The following is a 15,080-nucleotide window of genomic DNA, read 5'->3' on the forward strand; positions in this document are numbered from 1 at the left end:
TCCGAGCCTGACATGAGAGCTGCCAGTGATACTGGTGAAGGCAAAGTGTCCATCTGGAAAATCCTTGTTCAAGAACTTGCCCTCACAAACTGTAACACCTCTTTAAACTGAGAATGGGATCTTGGTGCATCCAAGTGAATGTCCTAACCCAAGCAAGAAACTCCTGCTTTCTCGTGTGACTCACTCTAGTCCTGTGATTTCGTCTTTCATGCAGGGAGAGACCGACAGGAAGCAAAGTCTCTCAGCTCTGCAGCAACGATGTGATCAGTTCAGACGTGAATGCTGCAGAAATAGTAGGCTTAGGCTTCCCAACATGCCATCTGTGAGGAGAATGATTTTTTAAATGACTGATTCCAACAAAATGCACATTCTTTTTATATTTATTTACATTTGTACATGTTTATTGATTAAAATTAGTCCGGTTTTGTTACATTAAATCAGTCTGTTGATTACGAAGCATCTGTGCACAAGGAACATTAGGAGCACTAAAGAAACAAACAATAGCTTGTAATAGGATCATTAGAGCAGTCTTAGCAGCACTTACAATATGTTTATTCAAAAATGAAATATGCCCTCAGGAAGAAAAACACCAATTATGGAACACAGGGGATTTAAAATAAAAAGGTCAGTTTTAAAGCCTTTAAGTAAATCATTTCGAACAACTCAGCAACAGTTCATGTTTAAAAATAGACTAAGTAGCTAAAACAATAACATGCGTTAATTGTAGGACCTGGAATATATCAATAGGACAAGTACAGTCACCCTCGTTACCTTCTCATTGTTCAGAGTGAAAAAAACAGTATTAATACTGGCAGATAACATACATCTTGGTATATACACACACAGCAAATATTTATGTTCTATGAGTGTCTCAAATCAGTTGTATGCAGCCAAGAAGGAAATACTCGCAGCTGCACCAGGGTTAAAATAAACTGTGTGCATATCTGTATCAACAGTGCAAGGCTGCAAAACCCACTGATGTCACTGGGTCAGGGGAAGTTTATGGGTACCCCTCTGCATGTGAACAGGAGCTTTTGCTCCTAAATGCTGGAGCAGCCTCTTACCACACATTCGGAGGCAGCACCCAGATTTATACACATTATTTCTAATTAACACGTGTGTCTGGTAGCACCTGCAATTTTCAGTGAGACTAATGAAGTATTATTGGAACAGGCTGCCCAGGGAGGTGGTGGAGTCACCGTCCCTGGGGGTGTTCAAGGGAAGGTTGGACGTGGTGCTTAGGGACGTGGTTTAGTGGGTGACATTAGTGGTAGGGGGATGGTTGGACCACTTGATCTTGGAGGGCTTTTCCAACCTTTATGGTTCTGTGATTAATATTATACGCTCAGGAACAGGGACTTTGACTCAAAAAAAAAAAAAAAAAAAAAAAGAGTAAAGCATCTCTGTGAACTAATATGTGCCTCTTCTGTTTACACCCTGATCCCATACCCTCTTAGCACGTAATGCACAACATCAGTAATTTAATCCGAGGATTTCGTGCAAAAAAAAAAAAAAAGAATAACAAAAAAAGATTTAAGCGAATTAAACGCGCTACAACTCTGGCTGAATTTCAGGAGAAACTGAGGAACCCGCCCCGTACCGCGGGCAGCCTGGGCGCTGGAATAAGCCCAGGGGGCGGGGGGTCCCGCCCCAAAATGGCGGCCGGGGGCGCCCGACCCGCCCCAAAATGGCGGACGAGGGGCGTGGGAGGCTGGCGCACACCGTGCCTCAGGTAAGCCCCGCCCCGCCCCTCCGCAGGTGAACGCCAGGGCGCCGCACCCTGTGCGCGCCGATTGGTCCAGCGCGCCGCCAATCTCCCGTCGCCGAGGCAACGTGTATGCCCTCCCGCAGGCCCCGCCCCCCGCGCCCCCTCTGCCCACTCGTGATTGGCCGGAGCGGCGGTGACGCGCGAGCGGGGGTTTTCCGGCCCCCAGCTGAGGGGAAGCGCCCGGCCAGAACGAGCGGCGGCGGCGGCGGGCCCGGTAGGCGGAAGGGAGGGAGGCGGTGTCGCTGCCACCATGACGTTCAAGCGGAGCCGGGACCGCTTCTACAGCACCCGCTGCTGCGGCTGCTGCCATGTGCGGACCGGCACCATCATCCTGGGCACCTGGTACATGGTGAGAGGCTGCGCCCGGCGCGGGGGGCAGCGGCGGAGGGAGCGCGCATGCGCGGCGCCTCGGGTCCGGGGTGTGTGTGGGGGGGGTTGTGAGGAGGGGGCAGCGCGCATGTGCACTTGGGGGGGGGGGGGGGGTCCTGAGGGGAGGGAGGCACTGAGAGGGGGGCGTTCGGTCCCGTCAGGGTTCGGCCCTGGGCGAGTGGCTGGGGAAAGGAAAGGGAAGCAGAGCCCTGGGGGCGTCGTGCTCGGGTTCCTGGTGCTGGTCCTGGCTCCTGTCCCCTTCCTGAGGCTGGAGGGGTAGCGCCTCGGCGCGTCTCAGGCAGTTCTGAGGGTGTCCTTGGCAGGAGAGCTGATAAAGTGCTCGGGGAGGCTGGAATGTCGGGCATGTGGGGAGTAAAGCGATAAGAAACGTCCTTCCTGACCTGAATGTAACCCCTGAGAGGGAGGTGAGGGTCTTAAGCAAGCCGGTACCGAGGCCGTCCCAAGCAGCTTGGTGGCAAAGGGGAGCTCTCTGTCGTCCAGCACGGCTGTTGGGGAGCTATAGAAACAAGTCTGTTTTTTCCAAAACACTTCCTGTTTTCTGACTCTTTTTTACTGAGAGAGCCCGTTTATTAAAGATGGTTTTGAACTAGAGTGAAATAAGAATGTGAAAGCAGTAACACTGAGTTAAGACGTGGACCAAGCAAGTTCCCCTTTATTGAAGTCCTTTTGTCATCTTTCCTTCCTGTTACCCCCACGGGTGGTAAAAATGTGAGGATGATTTAAACATGTTGCATCATAGCTTTTCTATTCTCCAAAACTGTAACCAAAGCCTGTATTTTCTTTTACCCTTCCCCAGATAGTAAAATAGCGAATGTTGCATTCATATGCCTTGGTGTGGAGGAACCGTGCACAGAAACTGCTGTTACAGCAGGAGAAATAAGTGAGGGTTTACTTTTAGAGAGCTTATGGTCTCTCTTCAGCAAGTACTGAGAGATTAACTTTTTAATTTTTACCTCTTTTCTTCTGCCCCTCTCTCAGTTCTTCCACTGATAGAAAGTGGTTCTGGCAAGTGATAAAATGCCAGGAGAAAGCAATGTAAGAAAAGTCACAGCAGGGTGTGAAAAGTATAACAAAACTCAAGGAAAGGGATATCTTAATATTTTTGAGTAAAAAATTAAGTTTGAAAAACTGGAAAGCTGACCTAGTGTTGATTAATTTCTGTCTTACATGAGCTAATATTAGAACTTAGTCCTTTGCTGTATTGAATATCTGCCTTGTTCTGGAATCCTGTAAAACTTGGGGAATTAGATCCCTGTGCTGATGGAAGGAGATCAACTGTATGCTTCTGGTACATCAAGGAAAAGCAGAAATCCTTAACAGTCAGGAGACGCTCGTGCTTGTTATGAAACAAATGCACCTTGCTGCATTCCCCACTTTCGTTTCCTGTTAACAGGATCATGTGGAAACCCAGGAACTTGGAAGGGGCATGGCTGTGCTTTCTGTCGCAACAGGCCCTGTAGTACTTGGAGCTTTTATCCTGTTCTTCTGGGATGTCAGCTGGGAAAAGGTGACAGGCACCTGTCTGCCACCTGTTAGCTGTCTGAGCTGAAAGAAGGTTCCAATTCCTAAGTGGTCTTGTCCTGCCTGTTGCTTTAAATCAAAACAATTATAATTTATCCCTTTTGAAGGCTGACTACAATTCAGACGGTGAAAATAAAACTAATGTTTCTGCTGATAAACTTTTCCTAAATAAATGAAATGGGTTGTGGTGTGTCAGTTTGTTCAGACATGTTAATTAGCGAACCATGTATGCATATTGTTTATCACAAGCTAGCGTCTGAAAGACTGAAATTAATGTTTCTAAGTCAATTTAATAATCTAGACCTGTAAATTATGGTGGCAAGAGGTAATAACATTTTTTGTTTTTGAGGGAGGTAGTCCTTTGTGGAGGAGGATACTTAGCTCCACAACAGTTTCGTGTTAGTGAAGACTTGGCCAGCCTGTATTTACTGAATACGCTGTTCTCGTGCTCTGCAGTCCTGAAGGGATTTGATACCAAGCATAAAATGGAGTCTTGTAGCAATCTACTCCAGATGTTTCAGTAAGATAAGGGTTCTGGCCATTATACATGTGCGTTATTCTTATGTAACTGTTCCTTTAGGCATTTTCCTGTTCTTTGCTTATGTGTATGCTTCTAAATCTTGCATCAAATGAACTTAGCTCCTCATTAAAAGTTCTGTATCGCCATCTTTTCTGTGTACTTCTGAGAGTCTAGAGAGAACAACAGCGTTATCTTCTAAAATGTCTGTAGGTGCTCTGTGATTAAACTCCCTCTTTTAAGCATGCTTCAGTCCTCTTCTGCCACTGTTTCTGATAAATAGATAAACTTTGTGAAAAAATGAGTTCAGAGCGTTCCTAGAGGACTCATACTTGAATTTCAGGGCTTGGTATAGTTTGGTTTACCCTGTAACGCTCGCTGCTGGCCTGTGTAGGAAGGAAAGGAAACCTCCTATTCCCAGCTTCGTAATTGCAAACATGTGGCTTTGAAGTTTTCTTCCTGTAAACTTTCTTATTAGGCACAGTGCTTTCCAGAAACCGGAAACGTGAACACATTGGCAAAATCAGATCAGAGTTCAATAAACAGTCTTAAAGTACGAGCATTGTTTTGGAGGGAGTGGCTGTTGCGTTCTGGCAGCAAACTTCAGGGATGGAATCAAAGTGATGCAATTGCTACTGGTTACGGGGAGGGTCAGGATGATCTCTGGAGACGTTTGTTCACTGAACAAAACTTCCAAAAGAAAAGAAATATAACTGGTTTCTATCAGATCCTGACAGTGCTAGAAGCTCTGGAATACTCTGTTTTCAGTATACCAGCAAGAAAAACAAAACAAAGCCACCTTGGTTTGTTTCTTCAAGACTGCATTTAAAGAAAAATAGTGGAAAAGTGAGAGGTGGGAAAGTGTAGTTGTTACAAGGCTCAACTGCACTTTCTTGCAACCTTTCTTGCTCATAGAAGCAGATTGTCAGTAGGAGTTCTTGTTTCCATACAAGACTTCTAGGGTGCTTCGAGAAACTCTGGCTTCATGTTCAGGCCTCCAGAGATAGGAAGCACTTGCATGATTAGCCATATATATATTCACCATAGAGATAAGAGCTTGCTAATTGCTCTTTATAGTTCTGTAGTCTTTTGAGTTCTGATCGTATAGAGAGCTAGTATTTCTGTTACTTCTTTGACTTTGTACTTCAATACCAGCTACTGTATTTTTTTTTATGTTGATATAAGCTCTACCAAACTTCTGTTGAGCTCAGTTAGCCTGGTTTTAAAAGCAAAATACACTTCTCCAACTGCTCAGTGTAGTACTCGCTACAAAACTAAATTCATTTTTTTTTTTACCTTAATAGACACTATCTTTTGATTAAGAATTTGAACTCTTTTTCTTTTTTTTGACTTTCTAAATAAAAAGCCTAGCAAGGGGGGCTGCTGGGATTTCTGAGGTGTCACCTCCGAATGGTGTGCCATCCATTGAGGGCTGGCTTGTCAGGGCTGTTGGCTTTTTTTTTTTAATTTATTGACATTTTGATTGCTCTCAGGCTTATCTGTGTTATGTGTGTTTTCAGACCACGTTTTCTATTCTGTGCAGACTGCTTGTGAATGTATATTTTATTCACAGTGAGTAAATTCAGTTAAAAACTGTGAAGATGCTTTGCAATCCAAACCATGCTCTTGCAGTTGTTCGTGCTGACTGCGGGGTTGAAACAAGCCTTGTGGTCTTGCTGTTATCAAGCTTCTGTGAAAGAGGAATGGTTGCAGTTAAATACAAGCTCTAGCTTCTTGCTTGAGAGCACTGCTAATTTGGAGTTGTCGGTACCTCCTAATTGCGATCCATATGTTGTACGTGATGAATTGCTCAGCACTGTGATATGATTCACAAAGAGCAGCGATGGCGTCCTGGAAGCCGCGGGGCGTTAATTGGCAGAGGTGTGTGTTTGTTTCAAGTTAGGATCAATGAGACAGTAAAAATACTATTCGCATAGGCTGGATTTCAAATGACTCTAATTTTGTATTTTTCCTTGCACACCGTTTCCGGATGAGAAAACAAAGCTTTGATGCTCTGAACTGTGCTCATTAACTAGTGAAATTACTAAGAATTATGTATGCTAAATTGGGACTGTGGGTAGGATGAAAATAAAAACCAGTGACAGTTGTAGGATGACAGAGACACGATTCTAAGGCACTGAAGCTTACAATTGTAAAGATAGAGCTAGCAGCTAAAGTTTCTGAACTGTTTCACTATTTAAGTTAAAATGGTGACTGTATATAATTGAATTGGCAATAACTGAACAAGTCTGTTTGTGTTTTACAAAGTAGAAATTCGTGTTTCAACAGCCAGATACCTGGACCCCGACATAAACGTCTTAAAATAAGTAGAGACAAAAGTAATTTTCCAAAGTATAGGTTGATACCTCTGATTCATTCGCAGGGAGGAGGAAATAAAAAGCTTGAAAAGGCATTGAAAGCCGGAGTGGAGAAGCAGGAAACGAGTGGTGAGAGATCATATTCTATACCTTTGAACAATGGTAAAACAAAATAAGATTTAAGCAAAGGGCAGGTGAGCAGCTTTACAGTTTGCCCTGTGGGAAGTGACTTCTGAGGGGAAAAATAAGTGTATTTCAAGACCAAAGATATTAGTGGCTAAATGTGATTATCTGCTGCTGGCTGTACTAGTCACTATATTTGGCCTTCCATGGCACAAAATTGAGGATACAAGTAGCTGGAGCTTCTAATAAGTTTGTCTAATACATGATGACATGGTGCTATTTCTACAAAGCTGTCAGCTTTCAATGAAGGGTTCTTTTTGGAGAAAGTGTAAGTAAACTTATCTCTAGGATATCTCTAAAACTTAGAAGGGACGGGGGGGAACAATAACGAAACTAGTATGAACTGCGAGTCTTAAAAGCTAAAACTCCTTTTAAAAAAAACTCCTTTAAAACATTCAAAAACTATTTTACTTAAAACTTCGGTAGCTGTGCATAGAGTTGCCACTCTTAGTGTTGTAAACCCCTGGAACCATGGCAGTAGAAGAAGAAATGTCTGGCAAATATTCTTACGTCATGAGAAACTGCAAACCAGTTTGTGGTGGTTTGGTGTTTTTGTTGTGTTTTGTTTTTTTTCCCCTTGGAGCCTAATTGTAAAAGATCCTGCTGGTGGTGGTGACTGTGCTGAATACTGATTGGAGAAATGACTGTGGCTTGAAAATACCATTGTGAAGGTTTTTTTTATTATGAAACCTTTTTCTTTGGCCTGTCTCTCCAGATACTAGTAACAGAAACTATGCCCCTGTAAGTCCTGAATAGGCTCTAAATGCTGTGAAGGCAATTTTCCAGAGGTTTCAGCAGCTTTTGATTCTTTGAGCTCTTACTGTTACTGAAAGCATTTCTGGTATGTACCAAAATGGAGAAACAGAAATAGTCTTCAACAGCAGGGTAAGGAAAGGGACTGGTGTGCATGTAGCCAGTGCGGGATGCTTATGGATTTTGGAGTTCTGTCTGTGTGTGAAATTTCTTTAATTTCACTTGAGTTTGCATAGGCAGTCTGAGGAGGTTTTAATAAATGATCTAGTCTATTAAATCTAATATGGGGGAGAAACAGGAAGCAAGCTACGGCTGAGGATTCAAGCTATAACCTAAGTTTTCTCTCGTGGTCGGTATTTAATGTATTGTGTTTGCACATCCCCTTGCATTGCTTGCCCTGAAGAGTAGGGTGCAGTACCTTAGTTGTGCATTAAATCAACTCCACCTTTCAGATTGTTGGAGGAAGCAGAAACTCTTTGCAAATGTGCCTAGTTCATCATTGTACCTTTTCCTTCCTGCCTCTTTTAACTGTTCCCAGTTTTCCAGTCCACATGGCTGTGTATTGATCGTGCAGTATCAGCTCGTGGCACTTGAATCCCTACAAACCCTATCTGTCCTCTTCATTTGCAGCTTTACTTAATTACGATTCATTAAAACTAGCATCTGTGTAGTGCATTTTTTTGGTAGGATTTTAACTAAATCAGCTTGAAACTTAAATGGTTCTGTTGTCTGCCCCCCTCCCCCCCGCCAATCGAAGAGCTTATTTCTAATTGAAATGAAAGATTTAATACTGTCCTTAAAACGATCATAGCTGTTGCTGTGTGAAGAACTTCTAGGTAACTGTGGTCTTTCTCAGGTGGTGAATTTGCTGATGGGCATCTTGCTGACTGTGGAAGTGACTCATCCGAACATAGTGCCAACTGTTGATATCCAGTATGAAGTCATCGGGAACTACTATGCTTCCGAGAGAATGGCTGGTAGGTGCATGGCTCGTTTGTCCTATTGAAAAACAAACTATGCAGTATTGTAGTGTGTGCCTTTACCATAGTTGTAATATATGCATGCAGCTTTTAATTATGGCTTTCTTGTTTTCTGAATGTTTTTCCAATTATTACTGAGTTCTACTATGAAAATATTGCACTAAGTTTCTCTTATAACTTTTACCTCGTATTATTAAGCATCTTGAATGATTGCTAAAAATTTCTTGGCCTTCATCAACACTCAGTGTTAGTACATGTGGAACATCAACAATTTGCACTATCTATGAACATTTACTATTCTTGCTGGGTCAATAAAACCAAAAATAGAGCTTATTTTTCAGAAGTGTCTGGGTTTTATAAGTGGTTGTCACAGATCTGAGGAAAGAGCTTTACAGCTGTTGTGTGTAAGCCTGCTAAGAGAAAAGCTTGCCATCTTTCTGAGTGGAAAAATTAGAATGCCAAGTACTTGAAGAGAAAGCATTATGAGCAAAATTAAACTTACTTCCTGGTGTATTGTTACAGATGAAGTGTATGATGTCTACAAGTGTAGCTGCTGTCAAACCCTTGTCTTTAATGTCCAAGGTTTATAAATGTAATATATGATGTGTAATCGTGTGTACTTTCCTCTTTTTTAATGTGGTTTTCGCTTGTTTTTAAGCGTGCAGCAATATGATGAGTGGTACTTCTAATATGTCTAGTCTCCTGTTAAATTATACTAAAACTTAGCAAGGGTTGGAGTGAAGATGCACAGCACAGGTCTGGATTTTGAGAGTTCCAGTTTACGATCTTCGTTCCTCATTCATGATCTGACTTGAGGAACTGTCACTTCTGTAACTGTGACTCATGTTCGTTTGTAATGAAATGAGAGGGGACAGGGACCAAATCCTTCATAAAGCTAACATTAAGTAAAATCACAACAGATATTTGTAAAAATGTTGTATGTTCTGTAGTGAATGTTGATATATGTAGTAGCCTTAAGCTTATATGACTTACATGATGCTTCTGAAGGTGCTTTCAGTACTTTTTAGTGTAAAATGGCTGTTCGCTGTTCCTTGACGTAGACGCCTGTTCCCCATGTTCTGATATGGGCTAAAAGTTTTTGTGTGTATAGAGGGACTTCATTCATACTCACAATTAAAATCGTATTGTGTGGGTTTTCTTCTGAGAATCTGTCACTACTGGTATGATGCTTGTTGGTTATTCACGAGTACTTCAGGATCTCTGATCAAGGCAATGCGTTTCGGACACAGGAGGGCCTCCTTGATGCCATCTGTGTATGTAGACCGTGTAATGAATTAGGCATGCAAATGTTTCTGTAGTGTAATTTTCAGATCAGTTGCACATCAACTCTTTCAAGCATGTGAACCACAAGAGTTTGGCTTCAGCTTTATTAAAAAACATGAGCTTACAGCATCTATAGACTCACAAGCTGTTTTTTTTTTTCTGTGCTTAAAAATGTAAAGTGTGCCTGCTGAAGGAGAGTGAGTATAATCTAACTTGTGGAAAGCAGCTGTGCTTCTGTCATCAGTGACCCTGATGCTCGAGGGGAATCTTTATCATTCAATTTTCATGAGTGTCCTGGATTCTGCTACCACTTGGCTTCTGTTCAGCTGCTTTTTCTTGTAAATAGTGGGATACCTTCCGCCCAGTGATTTCCTATTTTCCTTGCTGGTACTTAAGGAGCAGTGCTGTTCCCGCTGCCAATGACCAAATTATATAATCAAACCGTTTTAAAGTAGAAAGGTTGATAGTGTGCTGACTTCACTTAAAATTCTTTCCAATTGTAAAATTAATCACCCGCATACTTTCAACACTGACATATTGCAAATAAGCATCATTATGTTGCATTACAGTCGAACTTTCTCAGGCTTCTAATTGATGTGTCTGAGCTTTATTCAGGCCTTCGATTAAGGCAGAGATTTTTTTTCTGAATGCCTGCTGGTTTTCTTGAACCAGCTCTTTTTCCTTCAGTAGAAGACAGAGTTACTCAAACCCACAGCTTCCATTTTGCACAGGGGAAACAGTTGAGTGAGAACAGATCATAATAATGGATAAAACTTGTGTGCTTGTCAGCTGCAGTGTGGTAACTTTAGGAAATGACTGATACTTAATTTTGTGCACTTTTTTTAATGCAGAAAATGCCTGCGTTCTATTTGCCATCTCCCTCCTCATGTTCACAATCAGTGCAATGATGGTGTACGGTGCAATTGCTGTAAGTATACTTACAGTCTGTGGTTTTTAACTTGCTATTTCAGTTTAATTAAATACTTCATAAGCAGCTTTTTCCTTTTTTTTTAGCATCGTGTAGGCTGGCTGATCCCGTTCTTCTGTTACCAGCTCTTTGACTTTGTGCTTAGTTGTCTGGTTGCAATCAGTTCTCTAACTTACTTGCCCAGAATCAAGGATTACCTGGATCAGTTGGTAAGTACCTGTTCAGCTCGTGCTGGCATTTACATTTGAAATTAAACTTTGGTTTGAGTGCTATAAGAGCTATACTCACCTTCCTGTCCCTAAAAGAGGAGCTCGGACTGCAGCAGCCATAGAAGATACCTGCTGGGGTGGTTGTGAGAATGAGAGCTTATCAGAGATGGAAGGAGCAAAGGTAGTGTTGTTCCCTAAATGGAAAGTTAGGGAGAGGAGAGAAATAGTTGTGAAGGGAGATGTTGGTTTAATCTGCCCGTAGTTAATTTACACTTGGCACAAGTGTGATATGATGTATGGTCTGCAACGTGATGGGGTGGAATCTGGGGTTCCTTTTCACATCCTATATGGCTCTTCTCGTTTTGCAGCAAGGCCTTCTGATGAGACTGCAATGGAGTAGTCATTAGTGCTGCCTATTTTAGTTTTGTTTCCGAACTGTTAGGAGACTCAGTGGGTAGAACATACCAGCAGTTTGCTTGGATCACAAACTCTTTCTGGCTGGTGTTTAGATCTGTGCAAGTAGATGCTTAAAAACTCTTCTGAAAACAAAACAAAAAATGGCTTGATGCTGGGGAGAGGCTTTGTTACTGTGGTCAGGGAATGAGAAGAGTCTGAAATTTGCAGAAGCTTTTTGGTGTGTTTTGGCTCCTTGTGAAGTTTAGGGGCGAATCTTTTGTTTTCTAGTTTGCATGTGTGCATGTAACTGGTTGGACTGATAAGAAGTAAAGAGTTGTCAGGTGGGGGGCCAAATGTGCTGCAGCTGTTAAAAAGGGAATTTCAGGGCTGTTTGTATTAGTATGAGATTGAGGAAATGACTTGTAGTGTAGAAGTTACAAGGCTTCCTTACAGGTAGCCCTTTTCTGTAGTCATCTGTTTTTGCAGGACAGAGGCAGGATGAATAGTGTGCTTCGTGGGAGGATTAAGAAAAGGAGCTACAGAAAAACTGAACTTTTCATTGTTTCTGGAAGAGTTGTTTACACAAGACCTCAATTCACTTGGTGTGAAGTTTGGGTGTCTTTCGTATTTGTCAGTGTACGCTGTTCATACTCATATTCTCCCTTTCTCTCCCCCCACCCTATTTGTTTCCACTAGCCGGATTTCCCTTACAAAGATGACCTTCTTTCACTGGATTCCAGCTGTCTCTTGTTTATTGTTCTGGTATTCTTTGCTTTATTTATCATTCTAAAGGTAAGTTACAATTTAACTGTGCCCATTTTATGAGTTGCTATATTAAGATGCTATCAACATACGTGAATGTATTGAATTAAGAACTTCTTTGAGCAGAATTGCTAGGATAATTAATTAAAATATGATTTCACTCATACAGGTGTCTTGAACTAGCTTGTATGTTGTGTGCAGCTCTACTCTTTCTGAGTAGAGAGTAGAAATACCCAAAGACTTCAAATACCACCTTTTTGCATGTGTGGAGTTACTTTAATATTTATAAATAAGCTTGTAGGGAAACAGAACCAAGTTATTGCATACAAGGTTTCTAAACAAAACTTTAAAAATCTCTTACTGTGCCTAATAAACCAATGCACATGCTTTGGGAGGGAGATGATGGAAGGAGGAAATAGTAATTAATTCAGAGCTGCACTGTCCTTCTATAGAAGGGTGATATTACCAGTTGCTACCTTTTTTGAAGATCTAAATATAGATTAATTCATTTGCATTACAAAAAATGAAATGCAGGCAAAACACATTAGTTAAACAAATGAGTTCGTGGTATACATCGGCCATGACAATATTCTTTTATTGCATTTAGATTAAATTTCAAGAAAAAGAACACAAGTCATGAAAAAGAATGTTTTCTCATTTTCTGTTTTCTCCCAGAGGAGTGTCTGAGAGGAGGAAGGCAGTGGAAGCCTAACGTAGTAGATAATATTTTTATATTTATTGGGACTTTAATTTGGTACCTTATATATTAACTAGGTACTAATTTGCCGGTGAAAACTACATAGAGTAATACTATACAGATTAATAGCAATAAAAATAATCACGCTCTGACTATTAGATGGTATGTCTTCGTAGAGCAGCTAACATTAACCTAACGTTTGGGCTGCTCTGCTCTGCTCTCTTGGCATCTCAGGCTGTGTGTTCTCTCCTTCGCACAGCGGACAAATAACAGTGCTAACTTAGGGATGAGCAGGATTGTGCCATTGGCCCATCCTCCTGCAAGCAAGTTTGGACTGAGATCCGCAGAGACATAAGCCAATTAGGGATTAATTTGACGAGCTGTGCTGAGGCACACAGATTAATTGGATGGATCTGTGAATTCTTTTGCTGAAACGTGTGGGGTTCATCCTCTCTGAGTCACTATGATAGCAAGACTGAACAGTAACAATATACATGTGTGACTAAATCTGTTAATAAGCAACCATCCCTTGGATATATATTGACTTAGTTGATTTATGCTCCTTTTTTGTCATCGAAATGTAATACAGCATCTAATTTCTGAATCGGCTAATGTATACGAGGTTTTTAAGATGAGAAATCTCTTTTCTTTCAGGCGTATCTAATCAACTGTGTATGGAACTGTTATAAATACATCAGCAACAGAAATTTGCCGGAGATAGCTGTGTACCCTGCATTTGAAGCTCCTCCACAGGTAAAACCTTTTTGAGGTGAAAGGAAACCGAAATGTTTAATTCTAAATTAAATAATTTTTTAAATAATAAAAAAAAAAGTAGAAAAACGCAGTATTCATGGATGTTTACACATCTGGTCCAGTTTTCTAAACTAAGACTGGAAAGATTAACATCAGCTGCTTTGACTTTGTTAAGATAGATTGAGTTACCTTATAATTCATAAAATAGGAGTTTTTATAGAGAGACGTCTTGGAGTGTTTTGTAACAGAGGGAAGCTTTCTGATTGCGTGCATCAAAACCTTCCTTGCTGTCTTGCAAAACCAAGAGAGGGGTAGAATTACTGAAGCTAACCCTAGGTCATTGAAGCAGTAAACTGTGTGCCTTTCACTTCCTCAGTAGCTTACTAGAGGTATCAGTAAGTTCTCAAAAATATTTGCCTGCAACAGAGAATTAAATTGCTGATGTGGTATGCATGTTTTTATTATGCTTTTTTTCTTCAACCTTCGGCATTAATCACTTCAAAATGTCTTCTCTCCAGTATGTTCTGCCAACCTATGAAATGGCAGTGAAGATGCCTGAGAAGGAACCTCCACCTCCCTACATACCTGCCTGAAGCAACTTTTATGTTAATTAACATCTGTACCAGCTTCTTGGGGGTTTTGTCTTTTAATCTTGCAAAACTGCTTAAGTAATAGAAATATTCAGGGCTTTAGGAGCAAACTGTTCTGTTTAAAATGTTTGATATAAACTTACTAAGCAAAACATCTGGGAGTGATTTTGTTTGCTTTAATTTTTGTTCTCCTTAATGCTCTTAAACATTTTATTGCCTGAGGGCTTTATACTGCATAAACTTATTTGTGTGACTAACTTGTGGCTTTTAATATCAACTGAGCCAATATATGATTAAAGTTAGCTACAAATATAAGTGTCTGCAGGATCGTGCCCTTAATTTATATTAATTTTTTTTGTAAAGTAGTTCATAAAGACAATCTGATTGTGCAGCAAAATGATAGTTTGCCTTTATCCAGTTTTTGGAGGGGGAGGGGTTTGAATGTGGTATATACATGAATTTTTTTACTTTGCACTTTTCTCATATGTTATCTTACCTTCCTGTGTTGTTTTTTTGTTTATCCCATGTCCTGAAACATAGTATTTTCAGGAAGAAGCGAGGTTGGCACAGGAGTTGTATTACAATGTGCTGTGAGTGCAAGAAAAATAAATAGAAATGTAGATGATGGTTGCATGCTTCTAATCTTATATGTATTTTCTTCTTTGTGATAAATGATACTTAAATAAATCTTTTACGAAATGTTTACCAGTAGCCTTGACTGGCCTGCCTTTTTTCCTGTTTAAAAAAACTTATTTTAAGTGCTTCAGTGTACTGCAGATAATCCCATATACATACAGCTTAGTGAACCCTGATTCCCTATGGGGTTGTTCGGTGGTTGATCTGTGTTCTCCAGTAGAAGTCCTCCTTTGGGTGGAGAACATGGATCCCCTTTAGTGTATAAGCTTGTTTTGCAGCTTTTTGTACTCGAATTGTACTCGAGGTGTCCAGCCCTCTGGGCAAATTCAATGTCTGATAAGCTCAGATGTTAAGAGCAGGACAGACACCCAGTAGGACTAAAAAGTATTTTCACT

At 41.0% G+C, this 15,080-nt stretch overlaps 1 protein-coding gene across 3 annotated transcripts; it reads left to right on the forward strand.

The window, feature by feature from the left end:
- The first annotated feature begins 1,674 nt into the window (after positions 1–1,674).
- On the forward strand, positions 1,675–14,760 carry LAPTM4A (lysosomal protein transmembrane 4 alpha). 3 transcript variants are annotated; one of them, XM_040553441.1, is made up of 7 exons: positions 1,675–2,117; positions 8,307–8,427; positions 10,566–10,642; positions 10,729–10,851; positions 11,944–12,039; positions 13,361–13,459; positions 13,978–14,760. In XM_040553441.1, the coding sequence occupies exons 1-7, from the start codon at positions 2,019–2,021 to the stop codon at positions 14,050–14,052; spliced, it is 690 nt and encodes a 229-aa protein (XP_040409375.1). In that variant the 5' UTR covers positions 1,675–2,018; the 3' UTR covers positions 14,053–14,760. The 3 variants fall into 3 exon arrangements, with proteins under 3 accessions (XP_040409375.1, XP_040409377.1, XP_040409376.1); XM_040553443.1 differs by lacking the exon at positions 1,675–2,117 and adding an exon at positions 2,648–2,666; XM_040553442.1 differs by lacking the exon at positions 1,675–2,117 and adding an exon at positions 6,579–6,643 and having other exon boundaries at positions 7,413–8,427.
- The last annotated feature ends 320 nt before the right edge of the window (positions 14,761–15,080 follow it).

This window comes from Cygnus olor, chromosome 3 (genome assembly GCF_009769625.2).
Source record: "Cygnus olor isolate bCygOlo1 chromosome 3, bCygOlo1.pri.v2, whole genome shotgun sequence".
In the NCBI taxonomy this organism is placed as follows: Eukaryota; Metazoa; Chordata; class Aves; order Anseriformes; family Anatidae; genus Cygnus; species Cygnus olor.

Coding starts and splice junctions, on each gene's coding strand:
- LAPTM4A (XM_040553441.1), top strand. CDS start 2,019: ATGACGTTCAAGCGGAGCCGGGACCGCTTCTACAGCACCCGCTGCTGC. Junction 2,118..8,306: donor TCCTGGGCACCTGGTACATG/GTGAGAGGCTGC, acceptor GGTCTTTCTCAG/GTGGTGAATTTGCTGATGGG. Junction 10,643..10,728: donor TGGTGTACGGTGCAATTGCT/GTAAGTATACTT, acceptor CTTTTTTTTTAG/CATCGTGTAGGCTGGCTGAT.